This window comes from Ctenopharyngodon idella, chromosome 22 (genome assembly GCF_019924925.1).
Source record: "Ctenopharyngodon idella isolate HZGC_01 chromosome 22, HZGC01, whole genome shotgun sequence".
Lineage (NCBI taxonomy): Eukaryota > Metazoa > Chordata > Actinopteri > Cypriniformes > Xenocyprididae > Ctenopharyngodon > Ctenopharyngodon idella.
Window position 1 is genome coordinate 19,321,043 of NC_067241.1, and position 25,240 is coordinate 19,346,282.

The 25,240-nt window shown below is 37.8% G+C and overlaps 2 protein-coding genes across 2 annotated transcripts; both read left to right on the forward strand.

Annotated features, from left to right (window-relative positions):
* The first annotated feature begins 1,126 nt into the window (after nt 1-1,126).
* smc1a (structural maintenance of chromosomes 1A) lies at nt 1,127-15,553 on the forward strand. The gene is given in 27 exon segments (XM_051879868.1): nt 1,127-1,507; nt 3,823-4,011; nt 4,163-4,275; nt 4,371-4,574; nt 4,645-4,883; nt 5,101-5,359; nt 5,443-5,583; nt 5,667-5,749; nt 7,682-7,781; nt 7,870-7,977; nt 8,126-8,311; nt 8,422-8,601; nt 8,687-8,833; nt 10,325-10,462; nt 10,561-10,677; nt 10,788-10,894; nt 10,981-11,122; nt 11,225-11,370; nt 11,554-11,707; nt 11,798-11,815; nt 11,817-11,909; nt 11,995-12,151; nt 14,017-14,171; nt 14,280-14,431; nt 14,533-14,602; nt 14,705-14,815; nt 15,034-15,553. Coding segments are annotated over 27 exon segments (3,699 nt in total). The 5' UTR covers nt 1,127-1,398; the 3' UTR covers nt 15,115-15,553.
* A 2,335-nt stretch (nt 15,554-17,888) lies between these two features.
* On the forward strand, nt 17,889-24,527 carry srm (spermidine synthase). The gene is made up of 8 exons (XM_051879882.1): nt 17,889-18,168; nt 20,320-20,440; nt 20,579-20,671; nt 22,101-22,254; nt 22,378-22,461; nt 22,550-22,695; nt 23,281-23,403; nt 23,476-24,527. The coding sequence occupies exons 1-8, from the start codon at nt 18,038-18,040 to the stop codon at nt 23,491-23,493; spliced, it is 870 nt and encodes a 289-aa protein (XP_051735842.1). The 5' UTR covers nt 17,889-18,037; the 3' UTR covers nt 23,494-24,527.
* Nucleotides 24,528-25,240: the final 713 nt, after the last annotated feature.

Sequence of the window (25,240 nt, forward strand, 5' to 3'; positions counted from 1 at the left end):
GTGCTCGCGCTGCGGCGGTTCACGTGACACTAACGCGAAAACGGACTTCATTCGCATCAAAGGAAAGCATATTTACACTGTCTGAATCGTTCACTATTCTCTATATAGTGCACTATGTGCCATTCACCTGTGTAGAAACTAGTAAATGTGTGAGGAAAGCTTCAGCGTCTACAGGTAAGTGTGTAGGAGGAGGCGGGACTTCAGATTCTAGAGAGCATTTGATTGGACCGAAGATTTGACGAGAAACTGAAGTGCGATGTGATGTCATGAAAATCCGTGATCCATTTTAGCGGAAGTGAGAGACTGTAGGTGTGTCCCAATTCGCGTACTTATGCACTATTGTGTGACGTTTTTAAGTACAAATAGTGCGAGTAGTGCGTTCACACAGAAAATTCCAAAAAGAAAAAGTGCACTTTAAATACCCGGATGATGCACTAAATTAACGGAAAAAACGAAGTGTGGAATGTTGGACACTTCATGCACTCAACTGTCACAGCTTTAATTACGTACCGGAGGGAGAGGAGGTATCTGACTCCGTTGTTAAATGACAAAATAACCTTATACAATTCATGGATGAGTACATAGTGCATAAGTGCATAGTGTATAGTGCATCATTTGGGACGCAACTTCTAAGTTTTGAATGCTTATATCTCCTAAATGCGAATTTTGTCATTGTTTTGGAACACCCCAGCTTATTCATAACTTTAAGGCTAACATATTCATACTAAAAGCTAAAAAACTTAAATTTTGATTTCAGGGGGACTTTAATAAATACAGTTAGTATCTCAATGATACTAAAAAAAACACTGATTCAAACATTAAAATAATATATTGTAACCAGGCAATTTTTTGGCGCTGAAGCAAGTTTTAGTACCATAAACAGCAGCTTCTTTTAAATGGTCTTAGATATGAGTGGCTTTATCATTGAGGTGATGTTGATAAGTTTGTATTGTCATAATAATTATTTAATATTCAGGACAAATCATTTAACAGAGGCTGGATTTATACAGGCTGGGATTATATCTTGATGGTCTTTTCATCAAAACGTACTGAGATGCAAAATAGTCTAATAATTCTATATTCTTTGTTTACAGTGCTGATTTTGCTGTACAGATTCACATAGCTGTAGGCTAAGACTTTTAATTTGCCTTCTTTCTGCTCTAGACAGGAGGCGTGTACACGTCTGGACCTTCATTTCAGTTCGTGTTAAGATGATATTTTATCAGATTATTATAGTTTCAGAGGTTTAACCTTTGAAAGACGATATGTGACATATCTAATTGCCTGCTCGTTTTAAATCTGTTTGGCTCCAGTCAACGTCCGGAGAAGAAGCGCATCGCCACAGAGACTCTCCAGAGCATCAGTCTGACACGCCTCTCCTGAGATAAATCAGTCAGCATGGGATATTTAAAGCTGATCGAGATCGAAAATTTCAAATCTTACAAGGGACGCCAAATAATCGGACCGTTTCACAAATTTACAGCAATAATTGGACCAAATGGATCAGGTAAGTGATGCAGCGCAGTGAACTGCAGGGCTGCTGCTGCATGGGTCTAGTGTGCACACTGCATTAACATGTAGTCGCCATGGTTATATTTTGACAGTCAAAATTTATTATATTTGTGTGTTTTTTCAACGCCGGCCAAGTTTGTCACAGAGGTTGATTTTTATATATATATAAAAAAAGTCTTCTTTTTTTTTTTTTCTTTTCTTAGGTCATATTAGAAACTTTTTTGGAAGCCATTCATTCATCATTTATTTTGCTACTAACTTTCATATATTAAGCTGTTCGTAATATTCATTCATATTATATGCTTAAAATTATAAAAATAAAATATTAATACATTTTAATAAAACAATAAAATATTGTAAAAAATGTGTAGCCTATTTGTTTACCAAAGAGACAAAAGAAGATAAGACATTTAATGTGTAGGTATCAAAAAACAAAGACTTCATTTATTTTTGCTACTATGTTCTATTCAATTATTGATACTATATATTAAGTTATTCATAATATTCATTCATGTATGTTTAAAAAGATGTTTTTTGTTTGTTTGTTTGTTTGTTTTTTAATTACTATCAGTTAAAGGTGCAATATGTACGATTTTCTGTCCGCTAGAGGCCTATTCAAAACAAAGGCGTAGCTTGATGACGCCAAGTTTGAGCGTAGAATCTTGGGACATGTGGTCTTCACCTCACAGCCGGTGGAAAATAATCGGGATAGGACTCGGGCAGAAATCATGTTCAGGGATGCGATTATTAACGTTACTGTAGTATGAAGCAGAGCAGGACTGAGTGTTGTGGGAGCTGAACGAGGCCGCAACACATGCCTCACGAGCAGTGGGACTTTTATTATGCCACAGTCGCCGGCGCTGCTTCCGCTTTTCCGGTCATGAGTATGAGGTAACACAGCTCTGTTTATCATATTAGATACATTTGAGTGTGTTGAAAATGATGTTATAACGTTACTCTGTGCGTTCGCTCGGCGGCTGCTGTGAGACACTGTTACACACTGCAGTAAGATTTTAGATTATCATATTAAATGCTGGATGGCTTGTGTTGATAAATGGCATGCAATTCATTTTAAATCGTATTGTATGATGGAGAAAATGCTGTATTACTGTTACTAAAAATAAAGCTGCATCTGATTATGCTATGTTAGCTACTTCACAAAATAGTGTTTTTCTCTGAGGCATGGTAAAGCATGGTACTCACAAAAAATCAAGAAAATTAGATTTAAACAATAGGACTAAGCGTGTTGAGCTATATAACAATATTTAGTTTTCTGTCTAAAATATATCAAAACAGTTGTTCCCTTGTCTGTTGAAACATGTAAATATTAAAGTGTCTTTGGTGTTTCCATGGTTTCTACGAAATAAACCGGAAACCGAGGGTAACGCGGGTATGACGCAATTGACAGGCGACTCCTCACACGTCCCGGAGCCTTGGTTAAAATTGCAATTTTCTCACGATTTACAAATAATTGGAAACATTTGGGATATTGTAAGTACTCAAGTGAACAAAATATATAACACTGGCCTAGTGGTTCTTGGATATTTTACTGCAAAATTCTTACATATTGCACCTTTAACATTACTGTCCATCAATTTATTCCAAAACTTTGTGTATTTGTTTACCAAGGGTACAAAAGTCCTTATCTAGATATGACATGTGAGGAAAAAATAGAGAAACCATGCCTTCATCATTTATTTTTGCTGCTAAATTTCAAATATTAAGCTATTCATAATATGCGTTTATATTATGTTTAAAATTATTATTATTATTATTATTTTTTTTTTTTTTTTCAAAAAATACTGTTGTCCCTCAATTTATTTCAAAACGTTGTGTACTTGTTTACCAAGGAGACAAAAGTCTCAGTGAAATTATGATGTGTGGGGGAAAAACAACAACAAAAACAGGAACAATTCAGCGTAGAATGTTTTATTGTGCATCATTTTCAATCAAACTTAAGTTTGGTTAAATTATATATAAAAACAAACAAACAAACAATTTTTATATATATAAATAATGTGCTTGTACTCGCGAGGGTTGAAATTGCATTCTGGGAGTCAGAGTAGTGCCGGTCTAATGCTGAATTCTGTGACCCTAGTAGGAGCTGTATTGAGCTAATCCAACCTACTCCTAATCCCAATCCTAACCGTACCGTCACTACGACGCTTACTAGAGTCAAATAATTTGATGGGTCGCAGAATTCGGCAAAGAAAAGCAATTCTAGCTATGAAATGAGCCTTAGCCAAACACTGAAAATGTCAAATAATAAACCATGCCACCAACTCAATACCCAAAATCACTGCTCTCTAGGGAAGTCAAACCTGATGGACGCCATCAGTTTTGTATTAGCAGAGAAGACCAGTAACCTGCGTGTTAAAACCTTGAAGGATCTCATCCATGGAGCACCAGTGGGAAAACCAGCAGCCAACCGTGCCTTCGTGAGCATGGTGTACTGTGAGGAGAATGGAGAGGAATGCACTTTCACACGGGTCATCATTGGTAAATGTTAAAAATAAAGTTACTGAAAGTCCTGAAAGTTGTTACAACTTCATAACCCTCAAAAAACTACAATAATTATTTCTTTTTCTGCATTATTTACTAGTTCTACACATCATTTTACCCTGTGAGACTAACTAGTTTTTTGTTACAGGTTCCTCCTCAGAGTACCGAATCAACAATAAGGTGGTCGGGCTTTCAGAGTACAGCGAGGAACTGGAGAAACTGGGTATCCTTATTAAGGCCAGGAATTTTCTTGTGTTCCAGGTATACATGCACATGACCTCTAGAATTATAGAAAATATAAGATAGCCTGTTTGAGGTAAAATAGATTTTGTCTGTGTTTGTGTTTTGATGTGCAGGGTGCAGTGGAGTCAATAGCCATGAAGAATCCTAAAGAGAGGACGGCTTTGTTTGAGGAGATCTCCCGCTCTGGTGAGCTGGCCCAGGAGTATGACCGCAGAAAGAAAGAGATGGTGAAAGCAGAAGAAGACACTCAGTTCAACTATCACCGTAAGAAGAACATTGCAGCAGAGCGCAAAGAGGCCAAACAGGAAAAAGAGGAGGTAAACTTTTAGTGCACCACAAATCTGCAGCGATAATGCATTATTGTTTAAACTTTTGCTCTCTGTTCAGGCTGAGAGGTACCAGAGACTGAAGGATGAGGTGGTCAGGGCTCATGTTCAGCTACAGCTCTTTAAACTCTACCATAATGAGGAGGAGATCGAGAAGCTGAACCGAGAGTTGTCCCAGCGCAACCGTGAGATCGAGAAGGACAGGAAGAAGATGGATCATGTCGAGGAAGAGCTCAAGGAAAAGAAGAAGGAGCTGGGAAGAATGATGAGAGATCAGCAGAATGTGGAGAAGGAGATAAAGTAAGTGTGTGTATGTATATATATATATATATTATATATAGTATATACAGTAGTGGCCAAAAGGGATGTCCTGAGGGGATATTTGTTTTTAGTGACCCTACAAGTTTGATTAAACCATCAAATTATGAGTTAAAATTGTTTAAATATATTATTTTATTTTTATTTTATTACTCATGGTAACGGTTTGCTAAAGAAGTACTTATCTAACCTCCTCTAGAGAGAAAGATGCTGAGCTGAATCAGAAGCGGCCACAGTACATCAAGGCCAAGGAGAATACTGCCCATAAAATTAAGAAGCTTGAGGTGGCTCGAAAGTCTTTGCAGAACGCCCAGAAGATGTACAAGAAGCGTAAGGCAGACATCGAGGAACTGGACCGAGAGCAGGGTGCCGTGGAGATGGCGAGGCAGGAGTTTGAGGAACGGATGGAAGAGGAAGCGCAGAGTCAAGGCCAAGATTTGACACTGGAGGAGAACCAGGTTAGCCGTACTCAGGAAATATAAAAATGCAACTATGTTTATAAATTTCAGTGTTTCATTTTACACTTTCACTGTTATCACAGGTGAAGCAGTATCACAGGCTGAAGGAGGAGGCCAGTAAGCGGGCAGCTACCTTGGCACAGGAGCTAGAGAAGTTTAACAGGGACCAAAAGGCCGACCAGGACAGACTGGATCTAGAGGAGAGGAAGAAAATTGAGACAGAGGTACACGTGAAATGATTATAAATGATTTTCTTTTGTGCCTTTGTGAGACACGGATTTCTTAAATATCTTTCTTTGGATTTAAGGCCAAAATAAAGCAGAAGATTCGAGAGATCGAAGAAAACCAGAAGCGCATTGAAAAGCTGGAGGACTATATTGCAACTAGCAGGTGTTTCAGAGATTATTATTAAATGAAAAGTTCCAACTTTAGAATCAGATTTTTGTTTTGGAGTGTGAGATATTCACATTGTAAAAATATTTTATATATATATATATATATATATATATATATGCACTGCATTACCGACCAAAAAGAAAGTTGCTGTTTGGATTTTAAAAGGCAAATACTTAAGAATCTATGAATGGATCATTATTACAGTGATTATTATGTTTCTAGCATGTTATACACTACCAGTCAAAAGTTTGGAAACGGTAATATTTTTAATGTTTTTAAAAGAAGTTTCGTCTGTTCACCAAGGCTGCATTTATTTAATTAAAAATACAGTAAGAACAGTAATATTGTGAAATATTATTACAATTTAAAATAACTGTTTTCTGTTTGAAGTAATTTATTCCTGTGATGCAATGCTGAATTTTCAGCATCATTACTCCAGTCTTCAGTGTCACATGATCCTTCAGAAATCATTCTAATATGATGATTTGCTGCTCAAGAAACATTTATTATTATTATCAGTGTTGAAAACAGTTGTGTACTTTTTTTTTTCAGGATTCCTTGATGAATAGAAAGTTCAAAAGAACAGCATTTATCTGAAATATAAAGCTTTTGTAACATTATACACTACCGTTCAAAAATCTTTATTTTATTGAAAAGAAATTAAAAAAATTAATACTTATATTCAGCAAGGATGCATTAAATCGATCAAAAGTGACAGTAAAGACATTTATATTGTTACAAAAGATTATATTTCAAATAAGCACTGTTCTTTTGAACTTTCTATTCATCAAAGAATCCTGAAAAAAACATTGTACACAAATATTTTGTACAATTGTTCACAATAAATGTTTCTTTAGCAGCAAATCAGCATATTAGAATGATTTCTGAAGGATCATGTGACACTGAAGACTGGAGTAATGATGCTGAAAATTCAGCTTTGATCACAGGAACAAATTACTTTATAAAATATATTCAAACAGAAAACAGTTATTTTAAATTGTAATAATATTTCACAATATTACTGTTTTTACTGTATTTTTAATTAAATAAATGCAGCCTTGGTGAGCAGACGAAACTTCTTTTAAAAACATTAAAAATCTTACCAATCCCAAACTTTTGACTGGTAGTGTATGTTTGGCAACAGGCTCTTTTAACCCTTAAAGATGGAGTGTGTAGCTTTTCATTTCTTAAACAACCATGTAGAAAGGCACATCATGGCCATATTCCAGGATGACAATGTCAAGATTCACCAGGGTTAAAATTGTGAAAGAATGGTTCAGAGAGCATGAAGAATCATTTTCACACATGAATTGGCACCTCGGAGTCCAGACCTTAATTTCATTGAAAGTCTTTGGGATGTGCTGGAGGAGACTTTACAGAGTGCTCACCTCTTGCATTGTCAATACAAGATCTTGACCAAAATTGATGCCCCTCTTGATGGAAATAACATCACAACATTCATTTCCAATGAAATTAAGGTCTGGACTCAGAGGTGCCAATTCATGAGTGAAAATGATTCTTCATGCTCCTCACAACCATTCTTTCACAATTTTAACCCTGGTGAATCTTGACATTGTCATCCTGGAATATGGCCATGATGTGCCTTTCTACATGGTTGTTTAAGAAATGAAAAACTACACACTCCATCTTTAAGGATTAAAAGAACCGTTGCCAAACATATAACATGCTACAAACATAGTAATCACTGTCATTCATAGAGTCTTAAGTATTTGCCTATTAAAATCCAAACAGCGACTTTTTTTTTGGCTGGGCAGTGCATATATAAACAATGTATTTTCTCATATTACTGTTCCTATCTAGTGTCTTTCTCTAGTGACTTGTTTTGTTGTACTTTTTTGCTTCACGCTTCAATTTCACGTCATGGAAAACTTGAATTTTGACCCGTCTCTGTGTTTCTCTCACCAGGCAGTCTCTGGATGAACAGAGGCGTATGGAAGAGGAACTGACTGAGGAAGTGGAGCTGGCCAAAAGAAGGATTGATGAGATAAACATGGAGTTAAACCAAGTAATAAAACACAGATTTACTCATACTCTTAGGCACATAATATTATTCAAGACTTTTGTTTTCATTGCTGTCATGATTCTTGTTACAGGTGATGGAGCAACTTGGTGATGCTCGCATTGACAGGCAGGAGAACAGCCGTCAGCAGCGCAAAGCTGAAATTATGGAGAGCATTAAACGGCTTTACCCCGGATCAGTGGTGAGTTGCTGTATGTATAGACACATTTTCAATTTAAGCTTGCTGCTGAAGCTTGTAAGATGCCTACAAAGAGCTTTCACTGTATTTTTTCTGTTATTTGCACATAAATCCCATTTAAACGTTCATGTTTAAATGTTTGTCCGAACAGTATGGCAGACTGATTGACTTATGCCAGCCCACCCAGAAGAAATACCAGATTGCAGTGACCAAAGTCCTGGGAAAAAACATGGACGCCATCATTGTGGACTCTGAGAAAACTGGCAGAGATTGCATCCAGTACATTAAAGAGCAAAGAGGAGAACCGGAGACCTTTCTGCCTCTCGACTATTTGGAGGTACATACAGATTTTAAAAAGAATTCATGAGTTGAGGTCTAAATTTTCCATCAAGGAGGCTAAACTGCATGTGATTGTGATTCACTGGACACATGCTTCTCTCCCTCAAGGTGAAACCCACAGATGAGAAACTGAGAGAGCTTCGTGGGGCAAAGTTGGTGATTGACGTGATCCGCTATGAGCCGCCACACATAAAGAAAGCCCTTCAGTATGCCTGCGGGAATGCTTTAGTGTGTGAGAATGTGGAGGACGCTCGCAGGATTGCCTTCGGAGGACCATACCGTCATAAGGTTTAAACATGTAGTATAAGTTGAATATATAGAACACATCAAAGGATATCGTTTTCAAATTATTTATCTTCTTGCTTCTTTACAGACCGTGGCTCTGGATGGAACTCTCTTCCAAAAGTCAGGTGTGATCTCTGGAGGAGCTAGCGACCTGAAAGCAAAGGCTCGGCGCTGGGACGAGAAAGCTGTGGACAAACTTAAAGAAAAGAAAGAGAAACTAACAGAGGAATTGAAGGTGGCACACAAAAGAACTACAGGGAAACTTCATACACAGCTTGAAGATTTTCTCTCATGATCATTTAAATTTTATACAAATAATAGGGCTGGGACAATCCACAATTCGTGGATCGATTCTGATATTTCACGAATGCATCGCAATTCTCTCTCAAATCGATTGTGAGCTTAGTTTTTGACAGCAGATGGTGCTCTAGGCTGGTTTTTAACCACACACTCAAATGCTCAGGAAGAAGAGCGCTCGTGCGTTCGGCTGAGTCTGAGAATGTACTTGCACCTCAGAATGCTTTTATGACGCAAGATTAATGTAAACAGCGCACTGCGAACACCCTTGTAATTCGCTTCAACTGTTTTGAACTTTATGAATTATAAGGAATTGGAAGGAAGCAGTGGGGGTGTTCGATTCCAGGTTTTTTGGAGTCGACTCCGACTCCCGACTGTAGGAGTCGATGGAATCGACTCCTCCACTCCATTTACTTTACATCAAAACAGGGTCATAAATAAGGCAAGATGGCAGTCCTTACACACTTAATTAGTTTATCTTTCCCCAACGCGAAGCCTTAAAATCCCCTCATTAAAACAACACACGTTTAGCAAGACTGTCCAAATTAGTCCAATTTAGCGATGCTTGACGAGTATCAATGTTGCTACCTAGCTAATTGCAGATACCTAATTTTACAGAGAGAAAAGTCACGAAAAACATCTGTGGTCGAATATTATGTCAGAATTAAATAAACGAGAAAGAAGGGATTCTTTAATGAATTCATCTCATTATAATGGTCAGGTGATGGCGCTAAACACACATGATCATTGTCTTAAAAGTGCTTGGACAAATGCATACAATAATGTACACTTATTGATGTGTTTATTGTTGATGTGAGTTTTTTTATTATGTATGGTTAGTTTAATGATTTAATCTATATTTATTGCATTATAAGCTACCATCAATACTAAAGCTGGCACAGACATATGTATAATTACAAACTAAAGTCACTATGCCTGTTATCTATTTCTAAAGTAAGCTACATGTAGGATAAATGTATGTGACAAAGTTTCTGCGACAGCTCTCTAACGCGATTAGTCAGTGTCCGAATTCCTCGCTTCATTTCGTTCACTCCTTACTTTACATAGGCTATGGATTCGAGAATCAGTAAACAAGTGAGTGATTTCGGACACAGCAAAAGAGTTGACACCGAGAGTCGATTCCTGTGCTGGAGTCGACCCCGACTCTGGGGCTATTCAGAGTCGAGGAATCGACTCTTTTGGAGTCGACTCCCTATTACTAGGAAGCAGAGTATTACTGTTTCTAAAGCACACAGTGCCATCTGCTGTTAAAAATTAAGCAAATCATCACAATTAGATCAAATAATCTTGATCAAGTGACTAAGTAATAATTGCAACAGGCCATAATTCATTCATTTGTGAAATAAAGGCATATGTATTGAGTGGAGGTAAAATGATTTTTTTTTAACAAGCTGGTTTGTCTCCTCAGGAACAAATGAAGGCAAAGAGAAAGGAGGCAGAGCTCAGACAGGTCCAGTCTCAGGCTCACGGGCTGCAGATGAGACTGAAATACTCTCAGAGTGATCTTGAACAGACCAAAACCCGCCATCTCTCTCTGAACATGCAGGTACACCAGAGAAACAACACCTCAGATAAAAAATACGGGTGGTTTTTAGATCTAATGAAGTCATTGGTGTTTTTCAAAATGAGTGTTTGTCTTTGTAGGAGAAATCAAAGTTGGAGAGTGAGCTGGCAAATTTTGGCCCACGAATCAATGACATAAAACGAATCATCCAATCACGAGAGAGGGACATTACAGAGTTAAGAGATCGCATGAACCTGGTAAGGGCTCTGGAGGAAACAAAGACGTTTGAAATGCTGTCAAAATTTTACCTTGCAACCAGATCTGTAATAATGCTCTAATAATTATTATTTGTTATGGTCATTCATAGGTGGAGGATGAGGTCTTTGTTGAATTCTGTGAGGAGATTGGTGTTCGAAATATCCGAGAGTTTGAAGAGGAAAAAGTGAAGAGGCAAAATGAGATTGCCAAAAAACGGTAACCCTCTTAAGGACAATATACAGACAATACACAACTCCTCAGTGGACTGCCATGATCTAACTTGTGTTATATGGCAATTCTAGGCTGGAGTTTGAGACACAGAAAACACGTCTGGCCATCCAGCTTGATTATGAGAAGAACCAGTTAAAGGAGGACCAGGAGAAAGTGATGATGTGGGAGCAGACTGTAAAGAAGGATGAGAATGAGATCGAACGACTTAAAAAGGTGACAGAGAATAGAGGAGTAAAAAATCTTGACAAGCAAAGCAGTAAAATCTTTTAGCATGAAAACCTAAACAGTAGCTCATGTCATTCCCCGCCACCTCAGGAGGAACACAGACACATGAAGATCATTGATGAGACAATGGCACAGCTACAGGACCTGAAGAACCAGCATCTCACTAAGAAAGGAGAGGTCAATGATAAGAACCGAGAGACGGAGGAGATCCGCAAGAAATTAGGGTCTGCCAACAAGTGAGAGATATTCAAAAAATTTTTCTCATAGTTCTTTAGATCTTCTCAAATATAACGGTAGATTTATTATAATAAAACAAAATAAATTTAACATTAAAATATATTTGCGTGTAAAATTATTTAGTTTGTGCTGGTTGCATGCATGCAATATTGATGTAATGTTATACATGTATGTAATGTTAGAGAGCTGACGCAGCTTCAGAAGGAAGTAACCGCCATTGAGACCAAACTGGAACAGAAACGCAGTGACAGACACAACTTATTGCAAGCCTGCAAGATGCAGGACATCAAATTGCCCCTTAAATCAGGGACAATGGATGACATCAGCCAGGGAGAGGTATAGACAAACACATACAAGCACTTTCCACACACATTTACGCATACTGCTTTTGCAAGCACAGACATACACACCGATATGTCTACATAGGGAAGCTCGCAAGTTGACGGATTCCATCAGCAGCCCGAAGGCATCAAGTTCTGTGCACGCCAAAGAGGCCCTCATAGAGATTGACTACAGCAACTTAAATGAGGACCTCAAGGTAATTTAAATTGTTGAAATATTTTGAATTTGTTGTTTGACAAGCAACCTGGAAGAATCAAAAGCTTTGTAAAACCCTTTAATAGGATGCTCTGTCAGAAGAAGAGATCAAAGCAGAGATGAACACCCTACAGCAGAGACTGAACGAGCAGCAAAGCATCCTGCAGAGAATCAGCGCTCCCAACATGAAGGCCATGGAGAAACTTGAGAGCGTTAGAGACAAGTTCCAGGAGACCAGTGATGGTGAGTGCTAAAGTACAGGCTCATCTGACTCTGAGAAATCTATGACCTTTATAATAGTACGTTGAGTCTAAATCAGTGGTACTCAACCTTTTTTATTCCAAGACCCCAATGGCCAAGACAATATATTTTTTTTTTTTAACTTTTTTTTATGTACAGAAATTAGGATTTACGGAGCCCCGCACATGACATACAAGAAAAAAAATTAAATCATGCGCACGATTTACTATTTCATTCCCTCGATTTACTAAATCGTGCGCATGATTTATAAATTAAGGGAACGAATTAGTAAATCGTGCGCACGAATTAGCTTACTATTTTTTTCCTGCATGTCATGTCCGGGGTTTCGTAAGTATTGGCAATATATTGAAATAAAATAAAGAAAATAATTTTATATTTCAAATAATTAAATTGAAACAAACGTTTCAAGAACTGAATGTCCTTCAGCATTCACAATCTTTATGACCAATAAATTTAAATTTTTACACTTTTGTTCATTACGAGTTTTTTTTACAATTATTTTTACTCACAAATAGCAATTTCTATCTGATAAAATATATTTTGTGCTTGACATAACTAGAAAAAAATCTATTTGTTATAAAAAAAAATTCCATGTCTTTTTAAGATTGAATTATTTTCCATGACTTTTCCAGTTCTAGAAAACACACTTTTGAAATTCCCTCATATACTGTATGCTTTCCAAGACCATGAGGACCCTGGTTCTTAAATAAAAATGAGAGTTGTTGACGGAACAAATTAAAAATATAGCTGCAAGCAGCGATGGTGGGCCCAAGCCCGGTGGCACCGCCACCCCGGTGGCTTCAGGGCAACTGTGCACAGCAGGCAATAGGCATTTAAAACGGTTAAACATCAAAGGACTATGTCAAATTCACTCTACATTTATTGCACTATAATGTGGCGCTACAGAGCCCCTCCTCCCTGCCCGTTTCTGAGGCTTTGCCCATGTCTACTGGATAACAATCCTGATGTGTGTGTGGAGTTTCATGCAATCTGAAGCATACTAAGAGTCTCAAAAGCATCCAAAACGAATATTAAAGTTTGATGCGTTGCCATGGCATCAGTGTTTGAGATATCACGATTCTATTCAATGTTTTAACATTATTCCGATGAAGTTTGAAGCAAATCGGGTAAAAATAAGAGGGTGATCTCAAAGCATGTTTAAAATGACACACTTCCTGCTGCCATTTGGTGGTGCTATAACTTTGACTCACAATAGTCACATCCATGTGATCAGCCTTGTACAACGAACACACAGCCGAATTTTCATCAAAATCAATTAATGTATGCAGAAGTTATAATACTTCCTGTTTCCCTTTTCTCGCCATAAATTCGTTGACTCACCACGGCCAAACCGTTTGAGATATAAAAAATCCGCTGGCAATTTAGCATCATCAAAGTTGTTAGGCCCCATGAGGTCTATATGTGTACAGAGTTTCATACTAATGCGTGCAAGCGTATTTGATATATGGACCAAGATTTTGGACTCTGTTCAAGGGGGCGCTGTCGAGCCCCCCTGCCACACCCGGGTACCAGCCTCTGCGGCGTCCTAATGGCCGCAGTTTCCAATGTGTGTGCCAATTTTCAAGAGTTTTTGAGCATGTTAAGGCCCCCAAAAAGCCCTGAATGATGGAAAAAAATAAAAATAATAATCCTTAGGGGATCAAGAGGGCCCTGCGTCACCAGTGGCTTGGGCCCTAATATAATGATTTTTATTATTTTAGTTCATTTCAAAGCTTCTTTCAAATCATTTAAACCATCTTGAAGCCAGCTTAAAAGTGTGCTGATGCCCCCTAGTTGAGAACCACTGGTCTAAATAACAACAAATCTACTTTTAATGTGCCTTTCAGAGTTTGAAGCTGCTCGGAAAAGAGCCAAGAAAGCCAAACAGGCATTTGAGCAGATCAAGAAGGAGCGGTTTGACCGTTTCAATGCTTGTTTTGAGTCTGTTGCCACCAACATTGATGAGATCTACAAAGCGCTGTCACGCAACAGCAGTGCACAGGTTAATAAAAACACTCTGATCTCACTCCCTCTTTTTTAAAGAGATAATCCTACAATAATACAAGTAGGATTTCAAACTTAATTTAAGGGATACTCTATATCCTTTCAGGCATTCCTGGGGCCAGAGAACCCAGAGGAACCATATTTAGATGGAATCAACTACAACTGTGTAGCTCCAGGAAAGAGGTTCAGGCCTATGGACAACCTGTCAGGAGGAGAGAAGACTGTGGCTGCTTTAGCTCTGCTTTTTGCCATTCACAGGTGCCATTTTTGCCATTCACTTTTTATTTCTCTTTAAAAGTTAACTAGTATGTTTTAGCTGCCCCTCAGATTAAAAAAAATGCATTTCCGTTCCCTCATAGCTACAAGCCTGCACCTTTCTTTGTCCTGGATGAGATTGATGCCGCTTTGGATAATACCAACATAGGCAAGGTGTGTGTTTGTTAGCTTCTAGGAAGGCTAAATGCAAATGCATGGATGCAACCAAACTGAATGGCATAAATATAAAAATGTATTTAACTTCTTACTCTGCAGGTGGCCAACTACATAAAGGACCAGTCAGTCCAGAATTTCCAGGCCATTGTTATCTCTCTCAAAGAGGAGTTCTACACAAAAGCTGACTCCCTCATAGGAGTTTACCCTGAGGTTTGTATTTCAGCTACGGGCTGTAACACAAACATATCAAAAGTAGCTTACGCATGCAAGAGTTTCACTGAAATATAACCCATCCCAACCTATCGTTATACTGTTATTGTACACTGTAGAGATTGCAACTTGGTTAACTTAATTATTTCATACATTTTATTATTTTTTTTTTGTTGATTTTTAAAAATAAGTATTCAAACTTTTTCTTTTATTCACAGCAAGGAGATTGTGTCATCAGTAAGGTGCTGACCTTTGATCTTTCCCAGTATCCGGATGCCAATCCCAATCCTAATGATTAGGTTGTGTTGATTTGAATTTATTGGTTGACAGCTGACAGAATGATCAACAGTATCTTTTAAAAACATTATTATAATAATTGATGTTTACATAGATATTTTTTAACAGAATGTAGCTATAAGTGCTATATTGTCTGCTATGTTGCATGATTGTGTAAATATTTTGTTGTTCTGTGAATATTAGATAAGTATGATCAGCTTTTCATGTTTAGTCAACTGGACAGTCCAGATCAGTGATGTTTTGTCTGCACTGTGTCTCAACAGAGAACATCTTAGCTGCCTATTGTCAAGTGTGCCTTGTGGATGATCCGTTCATTCAGTACAATGTGGAATGACCAGTATTTATCTTTTTTTGTATTCATGGGAAAATAGGTTATGTGTAAATGGTATTCAAACTGAAAATAAAGAGCTTGCGTCATGTGCTCATGGCACGTTTCACAAATATGGTTTTGTATGTGTATATATATATATATATATAACTTTTTTTTTTTTTTTTTTTTTTTTTTTTTTTTTTTTTTAGGATTATATTCCCATGATTTTTCCAATAAGTAAGCCCCATAGAAAATAAATAAATAAAAATAAATCATCTGAAATAAAACTTAGTTTGGCTTTCTGAGGTTGATAATCAATACAGATAATCATACAGTATCTCACAGAAGTGAGTACACCCCTCACATTTTGGTAAATATTTTATCTTTTCATATGACAACACTGAAGAAATGACACTTTGCTACAATGTAAAGTAGTGAGTGTACGGCTTGTATAACAGTGTAAATTTGCTGTCCCCTCAAAATAACTCGACACACAACCATTAATGTCTAAACCGCTGGCCACAAAAGTGAGTACACCCCTAAGTGAAAATGTCCAAATTGGGCCCAATTAGCCATTTTCTCTCTCCGGTGTCATGTGACTCGTTAGTGCTACAAGGTCTCAGGTGTGAATGGGGAGCAGGTGTGTTAAATTTGGTGTTATCGCTCTCACTCTCTCATACTGGTCACTGGAAGTTCAACATGGCACCTCATGGCAAAGAACTCTCTGAGGATCTGAAAAAAAGAATTGTTGCTCTACATAAAGATGGCGTAGGCTATAAGAAGATTGCCAAGACCCTGAAACTGAGCTGCAGCATGGTGGCCAAGACCATACAGCGGTTTAACAGGACAGGTTCCACTCAGAACAGGCCTCGCCATGGTCGACCAAAGAAGTTGAGTGCACGTGCTCAGCGTCATATCCAGAGGTTGTGTTTGGGAAATAGACGTATGAGTGCTGCAGAGGTTGAAGGGGTGGGGGGGTCAGCCTGTCAGTGCTCAGACCATACGCCGCACACTGCATCAAATTGGTCTGCATGGCTGTCGTCCCAGAAGGAAGCCTCTTCTAAAGATGATGCACAAGAAAGCCTGCAAACAGTTTGCTGAAGACAAGCAGACTAAGGACATGGATTACTGGAACCATGTCCTGTGGTCTGATGAGACCAAGAGAAACTTTTTCAGATGGTGTCAAGCGTGTGGCGGCAACCAGGTGAGGAGTACAAAGACAAGTGTGTCTTGCCTACAGTCAAGCATGGTGGTGGGAGTGTCATGGTCTGGGGCTGCATGAGTGCTGCCGGCACTGGGGAGCTACAGTTCATTGAGGGAACCATGAATGAGCAGAGCATGATCCCCTCCCTTCAGAGACTGGGCCGCAGGGCAGTATTCCAACATGATAATGACCCCAAACACACCTCCAAGATGACCACTGCCTTGCTAAAGAAGCTGAGGGTACCTAAACCCTATTGAGCATCTGTGGGGCATCCTCAAACAGAAGGTGGAGGAGCGCAAGGTCTCTAACATCCACCAGCTCCGTGATGTCGTCATGGAGGAGTGGAAGAGGACTCCAGTGGCAACCTGTGAAGCTCTGGTGAACTCCATGCCCAAGAGGGTTGAGGCAGTGCTGGAAAATAATGGTGGCCACACAAAATATTGACACTTTGGGCCCAATTTGGACATTTTCACTTAGGGGTGTACTCACTTTTGTGGCCAGCGGTTTAGACATTAATGGTTGTGTGTCGAGTTATTTTGAGGGGACAGCAAATTTACACTGTTGTACAAGCTGTACACTCACTACTTTACATTGTAGCAAAGTGTCATTTCTTCAGTGTTGTCACATGAAAAGATATAATAAAATATTTACCAAATGTGAGGGGTGTACTCACTTCTGTGAGATACTGTATTCTGAACAGCATCTCCTTTCTGCCCTTTGCTAAATCATAATTAAAAAGTTAAAATTATTCCAATGAGTCATAATTATGACCTTTTTTTTTTTTTTCAGACATAATCATGACTTTTGTCTCATAATTATCACTTAGTATGTCATAATTTCTACTTTTTTTTATCTCATAATTATGCCATAATTTTGGTTTGCCATAATTTCAGCTTTTTATGACACGACTTTTTTTATCTCAGAATGTTTTATCAAAGCATGTGTTTTAATATGTGGACAAATAAATAAAAAAGCAAAATAGCTTCTATGTTTAACAGTTAGTTTCAGGGCCTATTATGTACACTATTCGTGGAAAGTGCCACAACTGTAATCCTACATGTTACACTGAACAAAATTAAATAAACGCCAAAAAAGGACAAATGCAACTTGTAATAATATATAATCAAACCAGACCTTTTTACTCATAAAGCTAACATCACACCCATTTTCACGTGGGCTCATGCTCGCTGGCACAAAACCAACCATGCTTGCAGAAACATGCACAGCCCTCATGCCTGTGTATGACGTCAGGCAGCTCACATTGGTCGCCTCTTATTTCTTAAGTTCGGTTGCACTGCAGAGAACGCCCAACGTGTCAGTCGGCGTTCAAGATCTACAGTAACTCCTTGCAGTGGTCTGGTTTGATCAGATTATTTCAATCCACCGCTGCTCAGATTTAAATCCCCCGGCAATGGACAACATTAAAGACGGGTGGTTCACCGAAACATGCACATTATGGCCTGGCCAAGCCATGAGTCTTGAAGTGGAGGAAGTGTTATATCATAAAAAATCCAAGTTCCAGGACGTGATGGTTTTTAAAAGGTGAGTCCTAGTGCAAAGTGGCTCAGTATAGCGTGACTTTAACTCCCCGCGTTTTCTCTCAGCGCATAATTGAAGCTATCGGTTCAAATTATGTATATAATAATACAGTGATCCAGCGAGCACCGTGATTTCCTCACTTTCCTAGGAGGTATCCGCTCAAAACAGCACGTTGGCTTATGGATGTCTTGCTGTGTGGGTGGCTGCAGCTAGCCTGCTAACCGCATAGCCTGCTGTAGGTCTGGCGTGGCAGAGAGTTGAAACTAGAAGAGCGCTTTGGTTGTGTACTTTTAATGTGCATTATGCGTAAAACGTTACACTGTACCAATTCTGATATGTCAAAACATTTAAAAATTGTATCTACAGTCATTCATACTGTTGAAAATGCAGATATATGGTTGCTGTTACAGTCTCTGCCCTGAAAATCAATTAAGTATTTGCACATGCAAGGTGTTGCCCGATAGGATATGTGCTGAGAGGCCGGAGCTGTCATCTCAAATGACACATGCTCGGTTGCAGTGCTTAGAATACCTTGAATGGATCTGCTGTGCTGCTTTCCACCTGTTTGCTATACCTCTTCATTGCTTAATGTATTAAAATTATCATAAATTATCATTTATCGGGGTTCAAGCATTTAAGGCCTTTAAGCACATAAAAAGATATTTTATTTAGCAAGCATGTAAACACTTAGATCATAGTTGGAAAAGAACATTTACAACCAACAGAGGCAATTTAGTAAGGAAAAATATGTTTTTTTAAAGGTTTCTTGACAGTTATAGCGCCACCTATTGCCCGATCTCCACCACTTTTTTGGGGTGTCCTCAGAGTGTGCCCATACATGTGCATGTTCATTTTGGTGAAAATATCTCATTTCGTTTTGAAATTATAGATACTTATATATGAGAGAGCATAAAAAATGACCCAAGAACATCGTTGATTGGATTTTTTTGCCACTTCCTATCGAAATTTTGGGCTTTCATGTGTAGTTAATCAACTTAGGTTCTGTTTCCTACGCTGGTTTTCGAAGATATTCGCAAAAGTTTTTTAAGCGCTAAATCACAACGTTGCACAAACCATAAGCCGAAACCTGACAAGTCTGGTATCGTTGGATTCAGCAAGGTTTTATGAGTCTAAGCATGTGACTTCCGTGAAAATAAGTCGACCACACCCAAAGTTATATACATTTTCATCCAAAACCATTAAAAACATGTTTTTTTTAAAAGGTTTTTAACAGTTATAGCACCATTTATGGTCCAATCTCCATAAAAATTGGCATGCTTCTTTAGAGTCATGTGCTGCATGTGCTCACTTATTTTCGTGATGTTCTGAGTTTTTGTTTAGGCTTTATAGGCTTTTGGGTATATTTAGCCACGCCCACTTTCTAAATGACCCTGTTACAGCGACCCAAAGGGTAAAGTTCAACTTTTTTTTTGATAATTATTGATCTAGAGAGTCCAGAGAATTGTCCTGCACTGGTTTTGTTCCAATCAGGTGAAAAACCTAGGACTAGTTCGCAAAAGTAGGTTTTTCACATGTTTGCGAATAATTAATGAACGATTTGATTGACAGCATTGGTTCTTGAGGCAAAGTTGTTCAGCATGAGGAGATCTATCAAATGATATGCATATTGTGTGGACTTGAGAAACACCGCATGATTACAGAGGCGTAAAACTCGTTAGCACCAACTTGTGGCCGATTTCTTTCAAAATTCTTACAGACCTCTAGGGCCATGAGTTGAACATGCCCACTGAGTTTGGTTCCGATCGGCCTGTTAACCTTGTCTAATAGGTGCTCAAATTTCATTGGCCGATGGCAGCCATGTTTTTTGAGATACGCCAATGTCCTCATAGACCATCATGCCCCCTTGGACCAAGACACCGCATGCCAAATTTCAAGTTGATCGGACTAACGGTTGCATAGTTACAGCTGTTTTCATGTTTTTTTTCAAGTTATAGCTCCACCTAGTGTTCAATCAACGCAACTTTTTTTTATTGTGACCAAAGATTGAGCCCCTACACACGTGTACCACGTTTGGTGCCAATATCTCATTTCGTTCTCGAGTTTTAGCCATTTTAGTAGCTCCGCCCGTTTTGAACGTTTCAGCACTACGTGCTTGAACCCCTAATGATCACATCATTGCTTCTCTTCATACAGTAAGACATATGGAAATGTGCTGGTTTTGGATGGGGTCATCCAATGCACTGAACGAGATGAATTTTCCTATCAAGAAATGATCGCCAATCTACCTCTGTGCTGCCACCCTTGCCCAAAGAAGGTGCGTGCTTTCATTTTTGTGCTTTATATATATATATATATGTGACTTGGAATAACTTAAAACTGTTTAGGTGTTTAGTTTCTGTATGGCACATCATTTTCCTTTGGTTTAGCTGTTTTTCCTTATTCCTATCATCAGGTTCTCATCATCGGTGGAGGAGACGGTGGCGTCCTGAGGGAGGTTGTCAAGCATCCGCTGGTGGAGTCTGTTGTTCAGTGTGAAATTGATGAGGTTTGTATCGAGTTGAATATTGAACTTGAAAAAAAAATGACAGTAAAGACATTATAAAATGTTACAAAAGATTTCATATTTAAATAATTTATGTTAGTGATAATGTTAAATAATTAATGTTTTAATAAATAATGTTTCTTGAGTACCAAATCAGCATATTAGAATGATTTTAGATGAAGAATCGTGACATTTAAAACTTTAAGCGCAATGATGGTGAAAATTCAAATTTAGCTTTGCCATCACAGGAATATATTACCTTTGAAAATAGAAAATGGTTTTAAATCGTACTAATATTTCATGATATTACTGTTTTTACTGTATTTTTGATCAAATAAATGCAGCCTTGGCGCATTAAAAAAAAAAAAAAAATCATTAATTTACCATCTCCAATTTGTCCCCCACCTCTGTGTGTTTAAAACCTTAAAAGGTTAGTTCACCCTAAAATGAAAATTTTAATAATGTCATTTATTACTCACCCTCATGTCGTTCCACACCCGTAAGACCTTCGTTCATCTTCAGAACACAAATTAAGATATTTTTGATAAAATCCGATGGCTCAGTGAGTACAGTGGTTCAATATTAATATTATAAAGCCATGAGAATATTTTTGGTGCACCAAAAAAAACAAAATAAAGACTTATATAGTGATGGCTGATTTCAAAACACTGCTTCATGAAGCTTCGGAGTGTTATGAATCTTTTGTGTCGAATCAGCGGTTCGGAGCGCCAAAGTCACGTGATTTCAGCAGTTTGGCGGTTTGACACGCGATCCGAATCATGATTTGACACAAAAGATTCATAACACTCCGAAGCTTCATGAAGCAGTGTTTTGATATCAGCCATAAGTCGTTATTTCGTTTTTTTGGCACACCAAAAATATTCTCGTGGCTTTATAATATTAATATTGAACCACTGTACTCACATGAACTGATTTAAATATGTTTTTAGTACATTAATGGATCTTGAGAGAGGAAATGTCATTGCTGGCTATGCAGGCCTCACTGAGCCATCGAATTTCAACAAAAATATCTTAATTTGTGTTCTGAAGATGAACGAAGGTCTTACAGGTGTGGAACAGCATGAGGGTGAGTAATTAATGACATTATTTTCATTTTTGGGTGAACTAACCCTTTAAGACTCATTTGTTTTTTCTTTCATGGTTGTTGTGTGCTGAACAGCTGCAGTGTCTGTTTCTCTTTTAGTTTTTTAATTTTTATATTTACGTTTGGTTAATTTTGTCTTATTTAATCACAGTGTACAGCACCTTGCGCTGTGTTGTAGTTTCTAATAAATTTGACTTTAACACATTGAATAAATCAGAAACACACTCTGGAAAGGAATCTTGCAGCATATCTAAAGGTTTTGACTTTTCTTAAATTATTTCATGCTTTAAAATGCTGATTAATTACCTGGATCACATTTTCTCCCAGGATGTAATAAACGTCTCCAAGAAGTACCTCCCTGGAATGGCAAAAGGCTTCTTCAGCCCCAAACTCACTCTGCATGTAGGCGATGGCTTTGAATTTATGAAAAAGAATCAGGATGCCTTTGACATCATCATCACAGACTCCTCAGACCCTGTCGGTATGCAGCCCACTGTGTGGCCTTGAAGTTTCTTCTTTGCATTGGTAAATAATGATTTAGCCATTGACTCCCAGACAAAACATGGTGTTCATTTCAGGCTGATCTCATTTCACCCTGTCACAGGTCCGGCTGAAAGCTTGTTCAAAGAGTCTTACTATCAGCTCATGAAAACGGCTCTTTGTGAGGGAGGAATTCTCTGTTGTCAAGGTTGATATAATTGTAGCTCTAGAAAAAAAAAAAGAATATTAATGACGCATATATGGCATGGTTGTAATTTTCTGCTGGAATTTCACAGGAGAGTGTCAGTGGTTGCATTTGGAGCTAATCAAGGAAATGCGGACCTTCTGTAAGACCCTCTTTCCTGTAGTGGACTATGCATACTGCACCATTCCAACATATCCAAGTGGACAAATCGGCTTCATGCTTTGCAGTAAAAATCCGGTAAGGGTTTTCTTTTTTATTTTGTTTGAAAAGCTTTATTATTCCTTTATTACTTTGACGCATTGTTTTTGTTTATACACTACCATTCAAAAGTTTAAGTTTTTTTTTTTTTTCCAGCAAGGATGCATTAAATTGATTAAAAAAAAAAGACATTTTTTTATAATTAATGTTTCAAAAGATTTCCATTTCATATAAATTATGTTCTTTTGAACTTTCTATTTGAATCCTGAAAATGTGTAACACGTGTTCAACAAATATGTTTTTAACATTGGAAATAATTTTTAAAAAATTAATGAGCACCAAATCAGCATATTAGAATGATTTCCGAAGGATCATGTGACACTGAAGACTGGTGTAATGATGCTGAAAATTCAGCTTCACCATCACAGAAATAAATTACATTTTTAAATCTATTAAAATTGAGTGGTTATTTTTGAGTTGTAATAATATTTCACAATATTACTGTTCTTACTGTATTGATCAAATAAATGCAACCTTGGTGATCATACAGACCCCAAACTTCTGAACGGTAGGGTAAATATATAATATTAACAATAGTAAGCATAATTAATTTGTTTACTGCAGAAAACAAATTTCCGTGAGCCATTGCGAGAACTAACGAGAGATGAGATTGAGAGCATGAGCCTGAAATATTACAATCCTGAAATCCACCGCGCTGCTTTCATCCTCCCAGAATTTGCCAGAAAGGTGAGACAGAGCCAATTGTTTTCTATTCCTTTGCATTTCTATAGAAAATTAAATGACCCACTGTTTACACAGGTACTAAGTGAAGCGTAAATGGCTTCATGGGTGCCATCCTGTCAACAAGCTGCCTTCTGTGAAAGCAGAACAAAACCCTCACTACAGCCGCAGTAGCTCCCACAGCACATCCCTCTCCGGCTTCATTCTGATTGGTCAATGGACGGCTACAAATGCAAATGCCTTCTGTGGGGACATTCTTTATTTCTCTGTCCAGTTCCATCACTGCTTCTGTCAAGTCTTTTGAGTTGTTTGGTTTTGGTTTACTTTTACATTTCTACTTCACACATCCAGCTTCAGAGCTATACAAACAGACAATCATGCATGTTCTGCGATCGATTCCACAGTCTTACTTTCTCTTCCTCGTGTTGAGTAACAAAAAAAAGAAGGCAGTGTTCCACCAGAGCTGGCATTACTCACTCAAATAAGCACACGGGTATTTTAACTAAACTGCAAATCTTCTCTGTATACCCAAAAACTAACAGGTCAATGACAATTATACATTTTCTCAACATGCAGTTGTCAAACAAAAGGAAATCCTATTTAGTATTTTAATAATTTCTAAAACTATTACTCAAAGTTTTTTCTTTTTTTCCACCATTCTTAGCCTGCAAAGGTGGCATATGGGGTCTCTGTGGGTGACTTGTGTGTTCTGGCTCTCATGAATAATCCTGACTACATGATGTGATTTGTGTAGAGCAAATCAGTGTTTGGTATGCAGCCTTTTTGAGTGATATGCTATAGTGTATTGCAAACATGCTTATGGTCAGTGGACTCTACTATGATGGAACGATTTTGAGGTGTCTTTTAACCTTACAAATACTGGAAGTCTCAAACAATGAGACGTCTTAATATCGAACATAATTATGGAGATGTACTTCAGGACAAAATAATGAACAGTGTGTTTATTGGATAGCTGAAGATGATCATGTGTCTTTTAAGGCTAGTTGCATAGGACAAACTATTTTGTACTCTGTCAAGTTTTACTGTGTGGAAGGGTTTATCTGTACTTTTACCATTTCATGATGTAAATTTCATAAATAGTTTTGAAATAATAAAAAGGTGTATCACAATTTGTATTTTAATTTTCTGCATCGAAACATCAATTAAATTCAACTGTTTGACTATGGACAAGTGATTGTAAAGTGGCATTCTAACCACTAGATGGCGTCATTGCTGCTAAATTCAGCCTGCATTTATTTGATCACATGAAGGTTATCAGGAGTTACTTTGCAGGTAAATATTTGTGGTATTAAAGTGATAGTTCACCCCAAAATTAAAATTCAGTCATCATTTACTCACCCTCAGGTTGTTCCAAGCCTGTATGAATTTCTTAGTTCTGTTGAACACAAAGGAAGATATTTTGAAGAATGTGGGAAACTGAACAGTTTTGGGGCACCATTGACTTCCATAGTATTTTTTTCCTATATGGAAGTCAATGGTGCCCCAAAGCGGCCTGGTTTATACAGGTTTGGAACAACCTGAGGGTGAATAAATGATGACAGAATTTTCATTTTTGGGTGAACTATCACTTTAATAGGGTCTATCTGTACACTTTGTTAAATTGTACCTAAAACGACCCTTTCGCTCCATCGTCAGTTAAAGCGTCAACATATTGTAAGTACTCGATGAAAATGTCTGTTTTATATACGTAGTTGACTGTCGTTTTTAGATAGCCTGTTACATGTTTACTGCCTGCTTGCTCCAGTTGTTTTGAGCTTTCATCATTTGTTGATATATCCACTGTCAATAAGTAGGCTATAAAATGCATCGTTTTTAATACAAA